This window comes from Papilio xuthus, unplaced genomic scaffold (genome assembly GCF_000836235.2).
Source record: "Papilio xuthus unplaced genomic scaffold, Pxut_1.1 DF826961.1, whole genome shotgun sequence".
Lineage (NCBI taxonomy): Eukaryota > Metazoa > Arthropoda > Insecta > Lepidoptera > Papilionidae > Papilio > Papilio xuthus.
Genome location: NW_013531688.1, coordinates 2,461,456 through 2,483,210, shown reverse-complemented (window position 1 = coordinate 2,483,210; position 21,755 = coordinate 2,461,456). Strand labels below are relative to the sequence as shown.

Genomic DNA, 21,755 nt, shown 5'->3' with positions numbered 1-21,755 from the left:
GTAGTACATGCCAAGACACCCTCTCCCCACTCTTTAGTTTTGACATAGTAATTCATAATTATGATTTTTAATCATTTCACAGACAAAAATTGAAAAAAAAAATTGGCTCATACTCTTCTTTATAGCATAAGATTGCATGCATACTGAAATTACTAGTGAATTATGTATTATGAAAAAAACAACTAACGACCACGTAACTAAAATCTGAGCCACCCCCCGCCTGCTCCTGTGACTGACCGTAGTATTTTAAGGACTCCGCCCTCCTCCCGTCAACGGGTCACGTAGTATGGGTACATTCCTTAAAGTGGAAAGTGCCACAAACAAAGGCCACTGTACTTACCGTGGATTTCGGAGTCCAAAATCTCCGTGTAAAATATATTGTTATCTCCGTATTGTCAAAGAAAATGACAGACACGATATGTTTTATACCGAGATTTCAATGTCAGAAACCCACAGTTAGAAGTAAGCCTTGACATGCGTTTATATTTGAAATATTGCTGCATCTAAAATCGAATTTATAAGTGAATTATAGAATTTAAATTAACTCGATAGTGTTATGAATTGATTTAAAAAGTAGTTAGTAAATTAAAAATTGAGGTAGTTCGTGTACATTAAAAAATTATGATATTAACTTTGATGTTATTATTGTCTCATTTTGTTATAATTAGGTTACACTTTTTAAATTTAACTGTATGTATTTACTACAAGTATGCAATAACAATCCTCATGAAATACGAAGTTCCTTGAAGAAAAAAAAGGCCAGCTTGATACCTCCACGCGTACTTGAGAACAGGGTCTTGAAAAACAGACACACAGATGGACAACAAAGAGATCCTACAAGGGTTTATAAATATAAAAATATATAACTACTTTGTACTGGACTGTATTTGGTACAAACAATTAAATATAATTATTGAGTAGTAATTTAATTGTCCTCAACTTTGCTAATACGAAAGAAATAATAACCGGTGTGACGTCATCATTTATATGTATTGTTATTGCGCACTATTAGTAATTAGCTTGTTAAATATTGTACGTATGGCGGAATTTTTCACAGTATTACTTAAATACGTACGTAGATTCTTTCGAAAAAAAAATTTTTTTTACAAAGACCATTATATAATTTTGCAGTTATGTAGTTATTATGTAAATTAAATGTCATTTTACGAGATCAATAATTTAAATATTATATATTGAATATAAATTAGGTATTATTATTTTTGTAAAAAAAATATAAAAAAAAGTATGTTGCTATCGCTTTCGTATGGGGTAAAGACTGAATCGTTTATTTTCTCATTTTGATATTTTATTGTATAGACTCATTTTAAAAGTGTCCGCCTAGGAAACACTGATCATTGTATTTTCATAAAATATGCATGTAACCGTGCGTTTTCATTGCCGAAACAATAATTTGAAGAAAAAAAAACATACAGACGAATTGAAAACCTACTTTTTGAAGTCGATTAAAAACATAGTATGTTTTCTCAAAGTAAAGAGATGTTTTTGCACAGGCAATGAACTTTGAATATTTAAAAAATCATGTCGTTAGATCTTTTGGGCCACAGCAGCTATTTTAGTATTTTCATAATTGTACAACCCGTGCACAATAACATGAGAAGCAAAGCGATATTGAGGTATATACTTTCTTAAGTCTGTTCATAGCTTAGCTTTATTGGGTTCGAATATGCTGTGCTGCATGTTATGTTATTGTGTTCGGGTTCTTTTCATTATAGAATTTGAAGGCAGAAGTTTTTTTGTAGAAAGTCTGCAAGCTCAAGGGTGGAACTAAATCTTATATTCTCATAGATTTTATTTTTGAAAATTAAAAGTTTTACTCTTTTAAGGATAATGTAAGTAGTGTCTGTAAAAAAATATCTTAGTTTTATGAGATGTTTACGTATTTTTTTGTTATTATAATTGATGTTGACATAAATTGAATATCAAATAATTTACAATCACTCTGATACCATTTTACTACAGTAAATATATATTTAAATGTTGACTTTTATTTAAAACTAGCTGTCACCGGCAACTCCGTCCGCGCAAAATTAAAAAAAAATTGTAGACTATGTGTTCTACGTATCAAATTTCAGCTAGATCCATGCAGCCGTTCTGGAGATACCTTCTAACATCCATCCATCTAAACATCCGAATTTATATTAGTAAGATCCCTTACTGACTTATAAAATACCACTGATAGTATGAATTATTTTATCTTTTTTTTCTATTTTCGTGAATAAATGTATTATAACCTTTAGATAAATTTTGGCGTTATATCTATAAGTATATGTTTGGAGATTAAAAAAACAAAAATTGCTTTGAAGACTTTATTAAGTTACCATTTAAATATCTTAAAATTAACATCTATAACAATAACAGTATATAGTCTGTATAACTACGATTTCTTAGATTTTTAAGTAGAAAAAAAAATAAAAAAATTAAATTTACTATCGTAAGGAGACCTCGAAATTTTACTGACGATTTTTAATTAAATAAATAGTTTTATTAGTAAATTTACTTAAATAAACTTTATTATACAGAATTTATACTGTTATCATTAACACGTTCAGTGCCACGGCTTTGCTAGTTGAGGTTAATAGTAAACCGTAGTGGCATGAAACGTGTTAAATAGTAAAATTAATTACTGGCTACTAGGTAGCAAACATCTAAGACATCAATAAATATAGGAATACACATATCAATTTTATTTCGAAGATAGAATATTTTTATAAGACTTTAATACTGTTCTGTTTTTTTTTAACAAAATATACGTATATGAGAAATGTAAACTTTGGCCACGTATCTTGAAGGATAGTTTTTTTACATGAAAATCATCTGTTTTTTTTTATTTTGTAAATAATTAAGAATAGCTAAATGTTAGCCAAATATCAAATACATTTTGCAATTTAACGTGACTTAAAATATTGCAAAAAAAAAAACAAACCGCCATTGACTAGGCAATTTATAAAGTTTGTTTATGGAAGGTATAATTTTCTATCTCCTTTACACATAAAGCAAGCAGTCGTGAAAATACAAAGTATGTTTAGTCAGTCAGAGACAATAGATGGATGTCATAATATGACGAACTTTAGATCTATCGCGTAATGAAAATTATTTACGCTTAAGATATATTCAAGCTGAGACAGGAATATTCTTATCAATTTTTAAACATCTTTTCAACCAAAACCATACTCCATACAGTTCAAATCATAATACATACAAACGTCTGAGTATTATCATAAAATAATTGAATGATTTACATAATGGACGCGCATATAACTGCATTAGAATAATCACATGTAAATTACATGGTTATTTCAAAATGTTAAAATATGGCACGGTTGTATTCATGTCTTATTTTATTTGTTTTAAAAATATTTCGAAACACGTTCATAACATTGACTTTCCACTGCTGAAAAACTTCCAGACATGCTTCAATCCCTTCATTTTCTTAGAAATCAAAAGAGACAAAAATATGTTTATCCGACGTTCTTACTATGAAGGAAAACATCTGGATGCAACCTCCAGATATCGGAGAAGAAATTCAAAGTTATGTGTGATGTCAACCCACACTGGGCCATGGTTGACTATGGCCAAGTCATCCCTTGCAGTAGACTCAGATTCCCTCAATGGGGTATGAGCAGGTGTTTCTCCTAACCGATCAGCGTAATGAGTTTTTCCCCAAGAGGTAACTCTCGTATGAGCTAACGACGACACTTTTCAGCCGAGTTATTCCACGATTACGTTTACATTCCACACAAGTTTAAAAACTCAAAATTAATCGTATTAATATTTACGTCTTTAAAATCACATTATTAATACAACCGGAAAACGGTTATTAACTAAAAACAACTTATGAATTGACTAGTGCGATACTATCATTACATACCCATGCATAGACCCTGTCGTATGTTTTAACAAACTCAATATAACATAACTGGCAACATTGACAAGACATTCGAATAGTGACGTCATCTGACAGTATTATCATCAAAATGTATAGAACTGACATTTTTGCTTCTACTAGCAATATTACTAAATCGAACGTGACTCACTGCCTTAATATGGTCACTTAAGCTAACCCTCAACGACCATAACGAATGAGTAGTAAATAGAGATTTTGTGCATGGAAAGACAATACTAAATTTCCCCCTATTCCAAATTATTTTTTTTAAGAATGGATTCATCCGGACATTGTACGCTAAATTTATTACATTGAAATATTTCAAAGGTAAACACTTTTTTTTTACAATACAATAGCTGTGAACATTAACAATATTTTGGCGTTCATTTGGAATGGGATATAAATGTACTTCTTTCTTTTTGTACTTCTCTTCCTGAACGATAAAAGATCGCAATCTTTTATCGTTCATCCTTCTCTAACCAATACCAACCTCTCTTTCTAACATAAAAGTAAACATTAATCTATTTTCTTTTTCTGTTTTCGCTATTATTTATTAATATACAATATCAGATGGAACAATTACATACACCTATTAAAAATAAACATTTAACATTATGGCACTTTTTAAAAAAAAAATAATAAAGCTATAAGCGATATGTCCAACATAAACTTTACAACATATAAAAAAACATTGTAAAAAGCTTATGTTACGGTAACTTAATTTTTTATAAGTACATTATAGTATATAGAAATAAACAATTTAGCACCGAAAAAAGCATGAAAACATATACATCACATTGTATAATATACATGGAAATAAATATTTGTTAAAAATCAGTTTATAGCAAAATTACATTCATAAGGAACTTTTAAAAATCCAGATTGCGAAATATAAAAAAAAAAATTAAAAAAATATTTATAGAGATATACCATACTAGAATATATGTATTTTATACTATATTATCGAATCACTATGTTTTGGGAGAAAAGCGGGGTTTATTAACATTAATAAGGTTGAATTAATATTACAACTTTTAGACATTATTTGTTAGAATCCTTTGGCGCGAATGGCGCGCTTTCATTACAAAGTCAAGTGTCGGAATGATTAGTGAGGGGACATAAACGTCGACATTTTAGTAACGGTAGTGTTCCGCCAGTACACCGGCACAGTATCGAATTTTCTTCCTAATACAACTTACACTATGTACTGTTATTATTGAATATTAATATCGTTTATGTTGGATTAACCAGTCATGCAGGGCCTTAGGGTAGGGCGCGGTTGGGCATCCGCCCAGGGCGCTGGTAAGGGATGCTACAAGGTCTGTGAATTACACAATCGATAGAAGTCTCGCCCAGAGCACTTGTACAGCCAAAACCGTTACTGCAGTCATGTCATAATTTAATTCAACCTTACGTGTTATAGCTTGGACACATTGAATTCACAACATCAATGAATAATATGAGAGAATCCTCAATCATAATAAAACACTACTAATTTAGAATAATGAGATATCATTCAGTGTTTGGAATCGCGAGGGCCAATACAATTTGTTGTCATAATACGCGGGTTCGGTTAACGGTGTGAGAAGATTGCACCAGATAATGAAGCCTAACACCATGTTGCTGATGATGAGGAGACGCTTAGTGAGAGGGTAGTAAGGGATATCTCCAAAGTTGGGGAAACCCATGTGGTTGCAGAACATGTGAGCAGCGAGAGGTGCGACGAAATGACCTAAAAATGCATTAATAACTAATTTACCTCACTATTGACATTTAAACCAAGTTTCGTCAAATTTAAGATATTTATGAAATTAAGACAAATTATTTAAAATTTCTTACAAAAAGAGCAAAGCTTAAAACCTGTTTTTAAGTAACTGTACTAAAATTGACTCACCAGTTCGAAGGAATAGGTAGGCGGAGTATGCACCAAAGAGAGATGTATACATAAACTGGAAAGCTGTAAGAATAATGTTTGTGTTAATCAAAATCAACCAGACACATCAGTAACCACTTTTGCTGCTGATGTTGTCGTGTGGACTTAAAAAATTAAAATTATTCTATGTGTTCTTCCAGAATACTTATATCTTCTAATCATTCTATATCTATGCTAAAATCACTGAGATGTATTGATAAGTTCTGGAGATACCTTCCAACAAATATCCATCCATCCATAATAAATGTTTACATTCAGAATATTGATAAAGAAGCTAGATTATTTGAATCATTAATTTTGTATAAAAACTGCAGTATTATCACAAAAACAAACTAATAATCATATTAAAATTACCTGAGATCATTATTGAAGAGCGAAGATCAAGTCCAAGTTTAATTTGTTCAAACATGTGATGGAAATGAGCTGCAAATGATAAAGACAAGATCCTATAAAATCAATCCCAAAGAGTGATAGAAGATTTGAGTTGTAGAATTCCCAGACATCCATGCAAAAAAGTGATTTTTCAACTCATTGTTCAATACCCAAAATGAAGAAGGAATTTAATTTTTACTTTGAACAACAAAATCTAAAAAGGTTGATAAACATATCGCCAGCCACAAAATGCATAGTTTAAACACAAGATACATGTATAAACTTACCAATTCCGAACAGCAAAGGACCAACAAACACAGCAGTGTATGGCTCAAGACACTGCAGTAGCAAAGGCATCATGCAGGCCCGAAACACCCACTCCTCACTGATTGGTGCCATTATATGGTTCCTCACCCAGGTCAGATCTTGCCAGCTTGCAAACCAATAGATTGGATCTAAAAAAAATCCATAAAGGTTTCCAATTGGAATATTTCGAAAAAAAAAACCTAAATGGTGTAAATTATCAATTTATTCCAATATTTCCTCTTATAATAAATATTATAAGCTAGAATATTAAACAAGTCTGTCCTACAAAATTAGGATCAGCAAGATTTTTGTAAATTATTTACTACACCATAGTAGAAACATAAATCTAGGATAAACAGTTAAGCAACACAGTAAATATGATGAGATGCCAAGTACATATACTGTATGCGCCAGCAATGTTGTTCAAAAGCCAAGATGGTTAAATTAACATATAGAAAGTGATAGTGATATTACAATTTTTGAAACTTACGTATATATATCTTCCAACCACCAGATAAGAAATGCATAGTCAGTGGGCCCATGAACAAAATCATAGTAAGAGCTAGTGGGGTAACAAAAGCAAAGAGAAGTCCAGACAACCGCAGTCCTAATTGTTCGTACATGTCGCCTTTATTTAATGTTGAATCTTTAAGGAACAGCCGTGTCACAATGGGCGCAACAACCATGACGCAGGAGACACTGAAGAATCGTCTCTTGATAGTAGTGGGATGGTCCCTATAAAATATGGACGTTTAATACATTTATTTCTTAAAAACTTTAAAAGACATACTTATTTTTTTCCTCTTTACCTGCTTAACTTCGACCTCCATACATATAAACTTGCAACATATAAGATTGTTAAAAATACGCTCGCCAGAATGGACAAAGCGCATCCATCTTCATCGAAAACCATTTTTAAATCGAGTAGCGGTATCGGAATGACACCAATGTTATGTAAAACACAATAATTTATTTAATCAATCTTCTAATTATAATCTTAACGACAACAATAAGATTCTATAGCACAAGAGTAAATGACATGAACTGCCTGTTTTCTCAGGTTTTCTCACGCTTTTCTCGATATTGATTGATTGCGCTTCTTTACATTGTGATTGGTTCTCTTTTGGCAATGACAGTTAGGGATGCGATCTTATCCGATATTTTAATGGACTCATTCGATTTTTATACCGAAAAAACGCCTTTCGATGTAGTGGCGGATCGACCCACGACCAGTTACATTAGTTCATCAGATATATAGTGTTGCACACAATTATTACACAGTCGTATTCATGAATGAGTTTTTATATATCTGGTCAGTCTATACAAGATATTTTGCTATGAAAGTTTATATATAGCCAAACCAAAAAAATAAATACATTATAACACATATAAAAGAAATTTAGGTCATATCCCGCTTAGTTTCAAACCTTGCTTAACCTTTTACGAAAACTTTAAATACTGATTATGTAGTTTAGAAAAAACTACATTACACATTCTAAAGGATGTCTTCATACCTACATAAATATTGTTTGTTTTCACTTCTTTAATTTTTTAAAATCAATGCGAGAAACGATGGCAATATTATTTTTTTTCCTTTGCATGCATTTTGGATAATTTTTAATAGGTGGCGGTACGATCGACGTCGCCATATTCATTCAAATCCGCCATATTTTTCTGTGAGTCGCCCTTTGCTTTTTAGGGTAGAGTGAATTTTATTCATAATTATTAAAATAATGGTTTTTATGAGTTAACTGCAACATTATTAGTATTAGTGGTTAGTGCAATATACGTGAAACAAAAAGTAATCTGATTTAGTGGCTATTGTGTGGTTATATCTGTATTTCCTGTATCGGTTCTTCAATCTATTCTAAACAGAAAATGGCTGACGGTGTTGGTGCGGGTGTCTCCTTTGTTTAGACTGAATTTTAGTGAAAATAAGCATCAAAAGAAATAATGCCTAGTGCCTCGTTTTCCTCTTCGCGTTCTTACGTCCGTAGATCGCGAAGAAAAGGCGGACACAGAATACCACTTCCATCCAGGACACAATCAAGTAAGTTATCCGGGTCGGTTGATGTCGCACAAAGTTTTACAAATGGCTCGTTATCGACGTATTCGTCAAACTGCGTTAATATTTATGCACATAAATCTTAACTGGTCTTTACATGAGTCTTTTTGTGTTTGAAAATTAGCAATTTTTTCTCTGTTTAGTTTGTCTTTTGTAAATCGAGAATTTGATGATCAACTTTACTAATTTTTGTGATTGAAAGACAATTGTCATCAAGTCGTAGTTTTTCATTTTTTTTAATTTTTACGTTTATGATTCGTAGTTATATATTAGATAGCGCATTTCAGCGACATTTTGCGCAATATGAGTATTGATTTGGTACATGAAGTCTTATTTCACACGGGCACAACGAAACAGCTGTTTCGAGTCACTAGTGCTGCCCGTACTTTTAGTTACGAAACATTTCGTTATATTGTGATTGATGAATTACAATCAGTATTGAAAATAATTAGCTAGTAGTAACTTCTAAAATTTGTGAATGAATAATTAATTATAGAACTATATATTGATTTGTTTATCTTTAAGTTATCAAAACATTGAAGAGTGTGGTTAACCACTATTGATCATGATTAGGCTGATATATTGAGATCACTTTCAATTGATAAATTTTACAATAAAAATGTCAAATAAAATTTTCTATTATTATATGATTGTGAAATTTTATTGCACACATTTATCTTTATTTAGACACCACAATCTATTACATGATTAGTTTCCAAACAAAGCATATTTTGTGGAATATGTTAGTAGCAAAAGGGTTAAATAATTATTTAAATTTACTTTTGATAGGATAGTATGCTTTGTATTTACTATATCTCCCACTGAATTTTATGTGATATGTGCTATGAGCTTTTTAGCGAACTGTAAACTTTTGTTTATTGACAATATTTATTTTACTAACATAGATAAGTTTATAAAAAATATGTAATAGCTCTTATATGTCAATAAAGAAGAAATTTGCATTGTTGCAAATTATACATCTTGTGCAAAATAGCTATAAAGCTAAGATGACATTTTGAGAAAGATCTCGTTGCTGAACATTATGATCTAAATTAAAGATGGAACAACACAAATGAAAAATAAAATTTCAAGTTCATCAATGAAATGACTTATATATAAAATTCTCGTGTCATAATGTTAGCTACCATACTCCACTGATACTACTCGATCAATTTTATGAAATTACCTATGCATATTCAGTATCTGTATCAGTTCTGAGAATCGACTATCAATTTTTTAATCCAACACCAACAAGGTCACGAGCCACCGCTTGTGTTAGTGTAAATTTTAGTCACAATATATTTGGCATCTTAGAAATAATAAAGTCATCACAATATAAACAAAAAATATTACAATTTATTTTAGCGAAATACATGTAATGTTTAAAACACTGAACAAAAATAACACAGAAACCAATTTGTTGTAGAAAATTTAAAAGCATCCTAATTTTATATACAATGGGACTAGATTTACCTCTCAAATAGGTCAAGTCTCTTGGCAGCAAAACAAGTTTCAATAGAGGATAATTTGTGTTCATAATATATAAACACATAACATCTGCTGCTAAGAATGTATTGTTAAAAACATCTCATTTAAAATATTACTTATACTAATAGAGAACTTTAGTTTGCATTGAAATTACAACTTTAATGGCTCGTATGTTAGTAATTGTGTTCCAAAAATTTGAAATCAACACAATATGAAAGACAATGAAATAAAAAAGAATTTTAGGTGTTAGTTCTTGATTGTATGATGCTTGTGTATGTTTATAAATATTTTAAAGTACAAACCTATTATTGTACTTATGGTAGTACAGTTTCTGAAACTTAAATATCTCTTGTGTATAACAATAAAGATTTTTTCATTTTAATTTTTTCTATAAAACATAATGTCATCCCTGTCTTTCATCTTTGACCAAACACAGATAACAATAGGTTTTAAACAGAGAATTTGGTCTCAGTAACCCATGACAAGTGCATAAATTGAAAACTATTGATGGAATATCTTTTATCTATTATGAAACAAAAAAACTTTGACCTAAAAGTTTAAAATGTAGCTTCTCAAAATATGAGTCATCTTACATTAAACTACGACAAAAGACAAACCACTTATAGAATTTGAGATAATATTTCTAATATAGCGAAATTTTCAATATGTAATGTATAGATATATAGATACATAAGAAGCGACATTTTGTCAAATGGTAATTTTTCATTTCCCCCAAGAGAGTTCTCCGAGAGTTGTTAAAGGTAGAATTCATTCAAATGCTCTTTAACATATTTTCAATAGTGATAGTTCATTTAAATATTTTTGTTTTTAAATATGAGTCTGATTGCATTTACCAAGATACAACTTAATATCTCTCTTTTAATTTTTGTCCTTTCTTTTTGTTTGTTCTATTTGTTTTATTCCGTGCAGTTCTGATGGGTAGTCTTTCTTAAAAAGCTCATACCATGAAAACCAATGTATTCTAGGTGAACCATGTGAATCTGTACCTTGCCCGAACAACGTGACAGGCAGCGCGATGGCGGCGACGGCGTGCGCCGGGCCGAGCGGCAGCGGCGGCGGCGGGTCGGGCGGCGCGCCCCCCGTGCCTGCTGCGCCCGCCGCCGCCACGCCCGCCGGACACCACAGCCCTTACGACCTGCGCCGCAAGTCGCCACCTGCCTACCACGAGCCCGGCCCCTCCGGCTCCTGCTCGCTGCCCGCAAGGAAGAGGCCTAGGACGTCAGTACCTATATCTATTCTAACAACTAATTTGGTCCTCTTTCCTTCCCATCCTTTTTCTTATAAGTAAAGGATGGGAAGTGGAAGTGGACTTTCCGGATGAGAGGATGCATGGAAAGGGCAAATATTTTCTTTCTGTGCATCCTCTCCTCCGTCGATTAGAGGTAGGCAATGCATATGCACTTCACTATTTCAGCGAGTTCAGGTGGCCGTTCGCTCGTTTGCCACCTTATGATATATAATAAAAACAGCTCAATTATTAAGAAAGCCTATAGATGACTATACTAAGGTTGACTTGCAGCATTGCCACCATTAAAATTGCCTGCATTTCAACTGCTTGTAGCTGTCAGTGTATGTTTAAATGTAGTTGCTGGCAAAAATCTAAAGAAGAAGGATGTTATGACAAATATTTTCAGTAAAATTAAAACTATAAAATGATAAGCCAAATCTGCAATTTAAATTATATTTTATAGCTAAAAAAAATTATGTATATAAACTACTAATGGTCATGATCTTTACATGATCTTCTGTGTTTTTTTTGCAAACCATATAATAAGCAGTATGCGTTGCAATTATTACTTAACTATATACTAATACAACGAATTGGTTGATACATTGTATTGTTAATATTTTTATTTGTTTGCATATAAACGTAAATAAAATAAATAAATAAATTTTTCACTTCTTTTTCTCTTATTACATTATTGATTTTAGTAAGAGTCTAAGTGAAGTTTAAATTTGCTAAAGTATCGATCGTACTTCAATATACAATCGCTAAATAATCAAATATTTGTATAATTAGCAAAATGGCATTATAGCCGCAAAATTCATAGTTTTGTCATCATCGACCCACATTCCGAGCATTCTAACGGCGTGTCCCACTTCCCATGACCATCACTATCGCCGCTACTAACGAAAAAAAAACTTGAATACGCATAACGACGTCCTTCTAAAGAATTTTGTTAACACACGAAAACATCTGTCGCTTGCAAATTATCGCTACGTAGTTTTTAATGTTTCAAATAATTACTTTTCGTAATAATTTATCAAAATTATAGATTTGATAAATATAATTAAACTTAAAGTTTGAGTTTAGAATCGCCACTAATACTGTTAAAATTTAATTTTACGACATCAACTAAAACAATATACCGCTTATATGGGCTAAAACTTATAGGTCCTGAATAGATTTGTATAACGTTTACATATTTTGCCCATTTTTGATTAATATTTATGAAAATATCTTTATTTAGTATAAGTTGCTACACGCGCCAGCGACTACCTGAATTCGCAAAGGTAGTGAAGTGACCGCTACTCATAGAATAGTGGTTTTTCTTGAATTATTCACTTAATAAATGCTGTTCAAATTTTGGGTATATAAATTACGTGTATGTTTGCAGATCATTGTCTCAAGGTGTGGACGTATGCAATGTGTCGCAGTACTTGCAGTACGAGTTGCCAGATGAGGTGCTGCTCTGCATCCTGTCGCATCTTACCGAGCGTGACCTCTGCCGTGTCGCGCAAGTCTGCAAGCGGTTCAACACCATTGCTAATGATACAGAACTATGGTATGTTTGGTGCAATATTTGCATTTATACTGTGTTGCATTATTTAATCGTCTGTGTAAAGGTACTTTGACAAAAGATTTAAGGTTGAATCTCACTGATATACTCAGGATTTAATGTGAGAAATTACATTTGATACAGGACTGAACTTACTATAAAGCAACTCAAAACGTGTTTTCCATTTTTTTCGACAGCAGACGCGATTTCTGACACATTGTGCAGCTTTTTTATGATATAGAATTATGTTTATCTTTACTCTCAACAAAGGTCTAAAGGAACTTTTGTAAAGTGAAAGTTGTGGTGGACAGGAAAAGTCTGTACCAGTCGGTATTCGAGTACGACACGCCGCTGATGCACCCCGCGCCCTGCCAGTTCGAGTTCGTCGCGCCTGACGAGTGTGACGCAGACAACCCGTGGAAGGAGAGCTTCCGACAGCTCTACTACGGCATCCACGTCCGCCCCAACTATCGTCCCAAAAAGGACTCCCGCATCAAACATTTTAATACTATTAGGGTGAGTTACCGACCTCACGACATATAGCCTTATGTAGGAATGAATTGAGACAAAGGATACGTTTTTTATGTAATTGTGTTAGATACATTTTGAATGATTAAAAAATTAAAAATTCAAAGTTAAGGTAATCTTTTTATATTAATTAAGAATACTTTATAATGTAAATTCCTTCACTTATCTATTACAATAACAAGCTTATAAGAAGGGTATTGAAGAATTCTTATATAGCTGATTTAAAAGTGTAAATTGTATGATGTTTGTATGTAGGCGGCGCTGGAGTACGTGGAGGAGAGAAGCGGAGTGTCGTGCTCGAGCGGCGGGAGCTGCAGCTGCGGTGGTGGCGGGAGCGGAAGCGTGAGCGCGTCTGGTGGCGGGAGTGGATCTGCAGGCGTGTGCTCGTGTCGGCGTACGCCAGCCCCGCCCCCCGCGCTTCTCTTTGTGCACGCCGGCCTATACCAGGAGGAGTGCCTCGCTATCGACACTGATGTACAGCTCATTGGTCAGTAACAATACTAATTGCACCTATATTTGTTAAGTGGTCTCCCTTAGTGACCATTTCATGACTCTGAGAGCCGAAATAACTCGAAAACGTCTCGACAGACTAGTAGTACTATTCGCAACCTTTACAGCGTGTTTTCCTTTTGATTGGAACATGGATATCTCCAATAGGCACAGTTATAGGAAAATATATATTTTTTAATTGCAATTGAAAGAAGTTTTGAATTTTCTTTATATATCAATTTCAGTTAGCTGTACTTGCTTTTTAAATAATAAATTGTCTACAAAATTGTGTAAGCGTGTGTTTTGACTAATCACTACGTAAATCCTGATAGGCTGCGCTCCCGGCAACGTAGCAGAGTCTGTAGTACTAGAGCGCGAGGCGGAGTCGACGCTGACGTTCGCGGAAGGCGCAAACCGTGCGTACGCCGGCTACATGACGCTCAAGTTCTCGCCGGACGCCACCAGCACGATGCAGCATCACAAGCATTACTGCCTTGAGGTCTCCGATAACTGCTCGCCCACTGTCGACCAGTGCATTATACGTAGCGCGAGTGTTGGTCAGTACTTTTTTACAACTGCAATGTTTCTAAATTTCAAAGACAAGTAGAAAAAAATATATGAGTAAGCAAATATACAAGTTTTAGAAAGACAAATATATCACGAACACATGCAAAGCTGTGGTCGACATTTTATCTTACCACATAGGCTACTAATTAAGTATTTTTTTAATACGCGCAGATTAAGTAGATAGCTAGTGTGATGTGTAGGTTTATGTATGTAGCTAAAAAGCTATGTGTTTAGTGGGTGCGGCGGTGTGCGTGAGTGGTGCGGGCGCGAATCCGGTCATCCGGCACTGCGATATCAGCGACTGCGAGAACGTGGGCCTTTACGTGACGGATTACGCGCAGGGCGCCTATCAGGACAACGAGATATCTCGCAACGCGCTCGCTGGCATCTGGGTTAAGAATTTCGCTAACCCCATCATGCGCCGCAATCATATACACCATGGACGAGATGTCGGTATATTCACATTTGAAAATGGACTGGTACGTAACATTTAAAAATTTTCTTGAAATATAAGTATTTGTAATTCGAAGATTTTTGACTTTATCCAAAACCTTTGTTTGGTGTGTCTCTACATCTTTTTGATGATTTGTATTTGTGTGTTGTTCATTACCTTAAAAGTTTAAATTTTTACTTAAACTACGTGATAAATGGACAGGAATAATAGAAGCCGACATAAGAGATGACCCAAAGATCAGGGGCAAGATTGTGAGGTTCCTCAATCTACAACAGACACTTGGAGATTGTTGGAGGTTGACTTGTAATTTAAGGTCTGCTGGTGGATCAGAGTGTTTATTAACTTTTTATAACAAAATATTTATAGGGTTATTTCGAAGCGAACGACATCCACAATAATAGAATAGCCGGTTTTGAAGTGAAAGCCGGCGCCAATCCCACCGTAGTTCACTGCGAGATACACCACGGTCAGACTGGAGGCATATACGTGCATGAATCCGGTCTGGGCCAGTTCATTGACAATAAGATACACTCCAATAACTTCGCCGGCGTCTGGATAACGTCCAACAGTAACCCCACCATACGTCGCAATGAGATATACAACGGACATCAGGGCGGAGTGTACATATTCGGCGAGGGCCGCGGACTGATTGAGCACAATAATATATATGGGAATGCTTTGGCTGGTATACAGGTATAAAACATTCTTATATATCTAAAGCTATAGTTATATAAGAACAAACTTATAAATGTATGTAAATATCAATCATATATAACGAAATTAATAGTGCTTTTATAATAATTATAAAATATGTGCAGTAATAAATAAATTTGAAACTACCTTAATTCCAACTGTTGATTATAATAATTTCATATTCTATCTTTGTAAATACAAACAACAATATCCAACTTCGAATTTTAGATTCGCACAAATAGCGATCCTATCGTGAGGCACAACAAGATCCACCACGGGCAGCATGGCGGCATCTACGTGCACGAGAAGGGGCAGGGCCTCATCGAGGAGAACGAGGTGTACGCCAACACGCTCGCCGGAGTCTGGATCACCACCGGCTCCACGCCTGTGCTGCGCAGGAACCGCATACATTCCGGGAAACAGGTATAACTCTTTTCAAATACCTTGGCGGCTCAAAGTCATCTAGGCGCTCCGCTACGCTGAAAGATTTGTACGATGTTCTGAGCCGCCAAGATATACGATAATTTCTATAAGATTGCGAGCATGATTAATACTTTCAATGCTTGTACATAACGATCCATCCGACCAATAGTTACTTATAAATAATACCTTAGGAGATGTAATTTTTTGCGTCGAATGGATCGCATAAGTGAACGCACAAGACGAGTCGGTGGCAGTGAATGTGCGAAATGTTTGCGAAAATTGCTGGAAAAGGCGAGTTATAAATTGTGTATTTTAATGACATTTTTATGTATTGCTAGCAATTTTTTTTTTATATCCTATTATAAAAAAGCAAAATAACATTTTCATCTACTTGATTATATTTTAATTTTAATAAATAAAAAAAAATCGACGTCTCTGTTTTTTTTTAAACAAAAATGTAAGGAATAATAAGTGTAAGTAGAAACCCATAGTGGGTTTCCACAGCTGTGATTCTTATTGCAAATTGTAAAATAAGCCCACATCGTTCACACGACTAAATATTTTGTATAAAACTTAACAGGTGGGTGTTTACTTCTATGACAATGGTCACGGCAAGTTAGAAGACAACGATATCTTCAACCACCTGTACTCAGGGGTGCAAATCCGTACTGGCAGTAACCCTGTCATCCGCGGCAATAAAATCTGGGGTGGGCAGAATGGAGGCGTGCTAGTATACAATGGCGGTCTCGGCCTACTCGAACAAAATGAAATATTCGACAACGCCATGGCCGGCGTCTGGATAAAGACTGATTCCAACCCAACGCTCAAGAGGAATAAGATATTCGATGGACGCGATGGGGGCATATGTATTTTTAATGGGGGCAAGGTAAGTGTTAAACATTACAAAGCTATTGCAACTTGTATTTGCAGTTTATTGTTAACTAGATGTCGCCCGCGACACCGACTGCGTGGAATTAAAAACTTAATCAGTACCCTATGTGTTCTTCCAGATTATATTCTACATTTATGCCAAATTTCAGTGAGATCCATGCAGCCGTTCTGGATATACCTTCTAACAAATATCCATCCATTTAAACATTCCCATTTATAATATTAGCAAGATTTGGACATAACCAATTGAGATATAACAATGTTTAACTTTATCCACCTAAAATACATGTATCTAATTAATATGTGCATGTTTTTTTTTATTGCAGTATTATAAATAAAAAAATAATATTATGTTTTAAATAATTGCTAACTAACTAAAAACATTATTTATATTATAAGATTTGTGTAATAATATACTTAATACTTTCGATTCATGAAAGTTGTAATTGAAATAAAGTTAGTTGCAATATAATAAAGTATTCCGTTGTGTTCAGGGCGTGTTGGAGGAGAACGACATCTTCCGCAACGCGCAGGCGGGCGTGCTGATCTCGACGCAGAGTCATCCTGTGCTGCGTCGCAATCGCATCTTCGACGGCCTCGCCGCCGGTGTTGAGATCACCAACAACGCAACAGCCACTCTTGAACATAATCAGATATTTAATAATCGATTTGGAGGTATAATAAACACTAGAATTATTATATTTATATATATAACGGAAACAGTTACATATCCACCTACTGGTTCTACACTTGATAATCGTTGTATATAAAAAAAAACCTTGTTAGTATATATGTTCTTCCAGGCTATGTACTACATTTATACCAAACTTCCACTTACTATACCCAAGTTTACTCATTAATTAAAATATATAATGTTATATTTCGTATAGTCAAATTCAGTCGAAATGATAATTTTAGTAACTTATAGATTTATTTTGGAACATTTCAAGTGTTTAAATTAATAGTAATATGTCTGTTTTTATAGCATAAGTCTATGATTATAGCTTTATAAAGGTAAAATTGTTTAGATAGGTAGGTTATAATTTCATATTTTCATGATATTCGACTATACGCAGTTTTTAAAGAGAAAGTATGTCTTGTCTATTAAATTTAGACTCGAGATTTAATTTACTTGTCACTTAACAACTCTGAGTGAGGTTGTACATTATTTAATGGAAGGTAACATCATTTATTTATGGTTTTGTTCAGGTCTATGCCTGGCGTCGGGCGTGTCGCCGCTGGTGCGCGGCAACAAGATCTTCAGTAACCAGGATGCGGTGGAGAAGGCGGTGGGCGGAGGACAGTGCCTCTACAAGATATCCTCCTACACATCCTTCCCCATGCATGATTTCTATAGGTAATGCAAGCCACTGCGCACTTTATTTGACTGCTTTTGAAGATTTAAATTCTTTTAAAATCACTATTTGAAGTATAACTTGTCAAAATTGGTTCAATCACAAGGTTAAAAATACTTACCGCTATGTACTGTATTTTTGTCAATTTACCCTTGTATCTATTGATATTTGCCACATAATCAATGTTAAAACTATTATAGAGGCATAATGTAATCGTATTATATAAACTTTCAGATGCCAGACATGCAACACGACAGATCGGAATGCAATTTGCGTCAATTGTATCAAAACGTGCCATTCAGGACATGATGTAGAATTTATACGCCATGACAGGTGAGTTGTAAACTTAATATTTTTGTACAAATAAACATAGATAATTTTATTCTATTAACAAACAAACATCCACGATATGACGTAACATTCTCTACGTAGTTGGATTTTGTTGATACGTTGCCGTTTGCTGTGAGAAATTAAAAAGCCAATGTTGTATAAAAAAATATTGATAAGATGAAATAACAATTTAAAATAAATTTGATTGGAATGATGTTTAGTAATAAAGCCTAATTTATTTCCATAAATATTTTTTTAAACAATTACATAATGTTTTCACTACTAGTGTTAGTATTTCAATTATGTGAAGTATGATATTTACCAAACGATAATAATTTTTCTTTATAATTTTCAGATTCTTCTGCGACTGTGGCGCGGGTACGCTGTCTAACCAGTGTCAGCTGCAAGGCGAGCCCACGCAGGACACGGATACACTTTACGACTCCGCCGCGCCCATGGAGTCCCACACCCTCATGGTTAACTGAACGCCCCGCCCACCACGCCCACCGCGCCCATAGCCCCGCCCCCACACACATACAACATCTCACACTATGCTACTAATATTACAATTCCTTCATAAGTCATGAAAGTGACACATTTTTACTATACCACTCTACAAGTTGTTAAATTTTCCTTCCAATTTCTTAATATTAAGTCCGAGTCCGTAATAACGTATTTTTTTCTTGTTGTATTTATGTTACGTCATTTTACATTTATACAATCTTTATCTATAAAATCTAGAAGCATAGTGTGATTTAAAAATGTATGTGAGATATTTCACTGTATCATAATGTAAGGAACACATTGCCAAGCGGCTTTTTTAATACACTGACAACTAACTTGTTTGGCAGAAACAGCTTTAATGAGATTAGTCACTTTATTAGAGCTTAGCATTCATATGCTTAAAGGAAAATAATATATGGGCATTAATACTGAAATCATGAAGCTAAGATGAATACGGTCATATTGAAAGCACTATACTAGTTGAAAACCAGTTGCTATATGAATTTTTTTTATATTTAAAGTCATGAATAATGGTACTTGTAAAACAAGTGTATAAATTGGAGAAATCTTGATCTCAAGAAGTCCATCCAGCTATAGGACTTACCCTGTCATAGGTCTAAATATGACTTTAATAAGCCATATAGACCTTCCAGAATATTCGTTCTGAATTGCAATTTCAATAATAAAACATATCATCCTTTAATACGGTTTAGAATTTTCAAACCATTTCTGATGGAAATTTAATTCTGCTATGAAAGTTTAAAAAATAAATCATGCGTGTTTGAAACAAAAATGTTTATGTCCATTTATTTCTAAACTTATTATTAAATGGAATGTATTTTTTTGATGCTAATGCTACCGTTTTTTAATGGACATAACCAATTTTGATTCTATACCCCTGACATATTATTGATTTTTTTTAACTAATTGACATAAAACACATAAATCATGATAATCTAGATTTTTTTTATTATCTAATATCAATGGAAATAATGTATTTGTGAAATATAATTCTATTCTATATGCCATTGTTATGGTAAATTGTAAATTATGGTTTTGTAGTCAACAGTCTGGGTTGCAGCAGTACTGTGTGACGTTATTCCATTATCATTGGATAAACAAATTAAATCAATTATATGCAATTTAGTATTGTATCGTTTGCTTTAATATAAATAATAAGTGTATGTGAAACTGATTTTTGTTTTAAGTTTTTATTTGAGTTTGTCCAATGATATGGAATGTTTGATGCGGTGGGCGCAAACCTCACTCTACCCAACAATTATTTTTATTACCTAAAACTTGTCATGTTCGTGACACCTCGTGTTACGTAAGCCATTTTACCTTTGTACTGTATTATAGATGACGAAGGAATGTTGTTACGCTATTTGTATATGTAGAGGCGTCTTTTTTATCATCGGTACTTAATAATGTATTTGGTCGTGTAGTATCTATCGTGCATTCCCTAAAATTGTAATCATCCATGAAGTGGCGTCGATATTAGAGTAATGTTTTTTTTTGTAAGTGTTCCGGTAGTCGGCAGAGACATCTCTGCCGGACCGATCCGTGATGATGGAGATGATATCTATTTTCTTTAATTATTTTTACCGAAGCTGACTAGATGCGTACGTTTTTATTATACGATCAGTCCGGTCCGGTGACCGTCACTGTCCCGGACCGGCTACAATTTTGTAACATTATAAACTTAGGTAATGTTATGTTTTTAACAATTTGACGAGATGATTTTTATTTTGGAGCATTTATCGAGTAGGCCTCCTGAAGGTGAGATAATCGTTCGTGTTTTAGTTAATAAAGATATTTGTACGAGTTAGGTGTGGGGGCCGGGCGGCGCCGCGCGGGGGCGGGGGCGGTGGGCGTGGCCGGGGTCCGCCTCGCCTAACTAGTTTTGGCGCTCCCATGATGCGCTTTGTAAATATTTATGTCACACAATAATCGAAAATGTAGTAATTAATGTATTTGTATCATTATATTTTTATTATTATCGATCACAAGCTGTATGTTTAATTATTATGAAGTACGTACGTAAGCTCGGGACGCGGGCGGCGCGCCAGCCGCCATTGTATATTGGATAATGCAAATTAAGAAGGAATCTGCGTATTTAATTGGAAAAGATCTTAGGTACAATTGATATTTTATTATATTGTTAATTTAATGGTGGTATTGATGCGACATGCGACGGAGCATTGCCAGAGCAGGAGCGGTCGAGCGGCAGCGGAGCTCGTAGCTGTAAGTTAGCCGGTAAGCTGTAATGAAGTCTAAATAACTCAATCAATAATCACTATTGCAAAATTTCGAATTGTTAAATCGTCTCCATAGCACGGTATGTTCTTGAATCTGCTTTTTTTTATAATCCTCAATCTGTGATCATCGATAAATGTGTAAGTAAATCGAACACGCGCCGGACACGTCGACAGCGAAATTATAATGGCGCCGACGTTTTATATAATTGAATGTGAAAATTGTTATTTATTGAATTGTCAGTATGTTCATTATTTATTGAATTAAAATCTGGGATATTTTTGTTTATACCTGAAGATACCACTGTAAAAGCCGTGATATACATCATATAATATTATACATTGGAATTTTATTTCACCTCCTTCCATAATCCAATATAATGATTTTTGTAATAGG

The 21,755-nt window shown here is 34.0% G+C and overlaps 2 protein-coding genes across 3 annotated transcripts; one reads left to right on the top strand and one right to left on the bottom strand.

Moving 5' to 3' along the window:
- Nucleotides 1–5,020: 5,020 nt before the first annotated feature.
- Sras (Ras converting CAAX endopeptidase Sras) lies at nt 5,021–7,704 on the bottom strand. Its single transcript, XM_013315318.1, has 6 exons — nt 7,325–7,704; nt 7,006–7,250; nt 6,497–6,664; nt 6,192–6,260; nt 5,799–5,861; nt 5,021–5,636 (listed from the first exon to the last, which is right to left on the bottom strand). The coding sequence occupies exons 1-6, from the start codon at nt 7,426–7,428 to the stop codon at nt 5,401–5,403; spliced, it is 885 nt and encodes a 294-aa protein (XP_013170772.1). The 5' UTR covers nt 7,429–7,704; the 3' UTR covers nt 5,021–5,400.
- Nucleotides 7,705–8,153: 449 nt separating this feature from the next.
- FBXO11 (F-box protein 11) lies at nt 8,154–21,698 on the top strand. Of its 2 annotated transcripts, XM_013315316.1 has the most exons (14): nt 8,156–8,565; nt 11,055–11,307; nt 12,708–12,875; nt 13,181–13,385; nt 13,653–13,884; nt 14,219–14,443; nt 14,688–14,932; nt 15,274–15,600; nt 15,829–16,023; nt 16,604–16,909; nt 17,409–17,589; nt 18,124–18,271; nt 18,504–18,602; nt 18,955–21,698. In XM_013315316.1, the coding sequence occupies exons 1-14, from the start codon at nt 8,469–8,471 to the stop codon at nt 19,082–19,084; spliced, it is 2,811 nt and encodes a 936-aa protein (XP_013170770.1). In that variant the 5' UTR covers nt 8,156–8,468; the 3' UTR covers nt 19,085–21,698. The 2 variants fall into 2 exon arrangements, with proteins under 2 accessions (XP_013170771.1, XP_013170770.1); XM_013315317.1 differs by lacking the exon at nt 16,604–16,909 and having other exon boundaries at nt 8,154–8,565.
- Nucleotides 21,699–21,755: the final 57 nt, after the last annotated feature.

What these genes read in the sequence shown, in the direction of transcription:
- Sras (XM_013315318.1), bottom strand. Translation starts at nt 7,428, where the DNA reads ATGGTTTTCGATGAAGATGGATGCGCTTTGTCCATTCTGGCGAGCGTA. An exon ending in TGGAGGTCGAAGTTAAGCAG is followed by an intron (nt 7,251 to 7,324) that starts GTAAAGAGGAAA and finishes CATATTTTATAG; the next exon opens with GGACCATCCCACTACTATCA. An exon ending in TCCTTTGCTGTTCGGAATTG is followed by an intron (nt 6,261 to 6,496) that starts GTAAGTTTATAC and finishes TATCATTTGCAG; the next exon opens with CTCATTTCCATCACATGTTT.
- FBXO11 (XM_013315316.1), top strand. Translation starts at nt 8,469, where the DNA reads ATGCCTAGTGCCTCGTTTTCCTCTTCGCGTTCTTACGTCCGTAGATCG. An exon ending in GCATACATTCCGGGAAACAG is followed by an intron (nt 16,024 to 16,603) that starts GTATAACTCTTT and finishes AAAACTTAACAG; the next exon opens with GTGGGTGTTTACTTCTATGA. An exon ending in GAATTTATACGCCATGACAG is followed by an intron (nt 18,603 to 18,954) that starts GTGAGTTGTAAA and finishes TATAATTTTCAG; the next exon opens with ATTCTTCTGCGACTGTGGCG.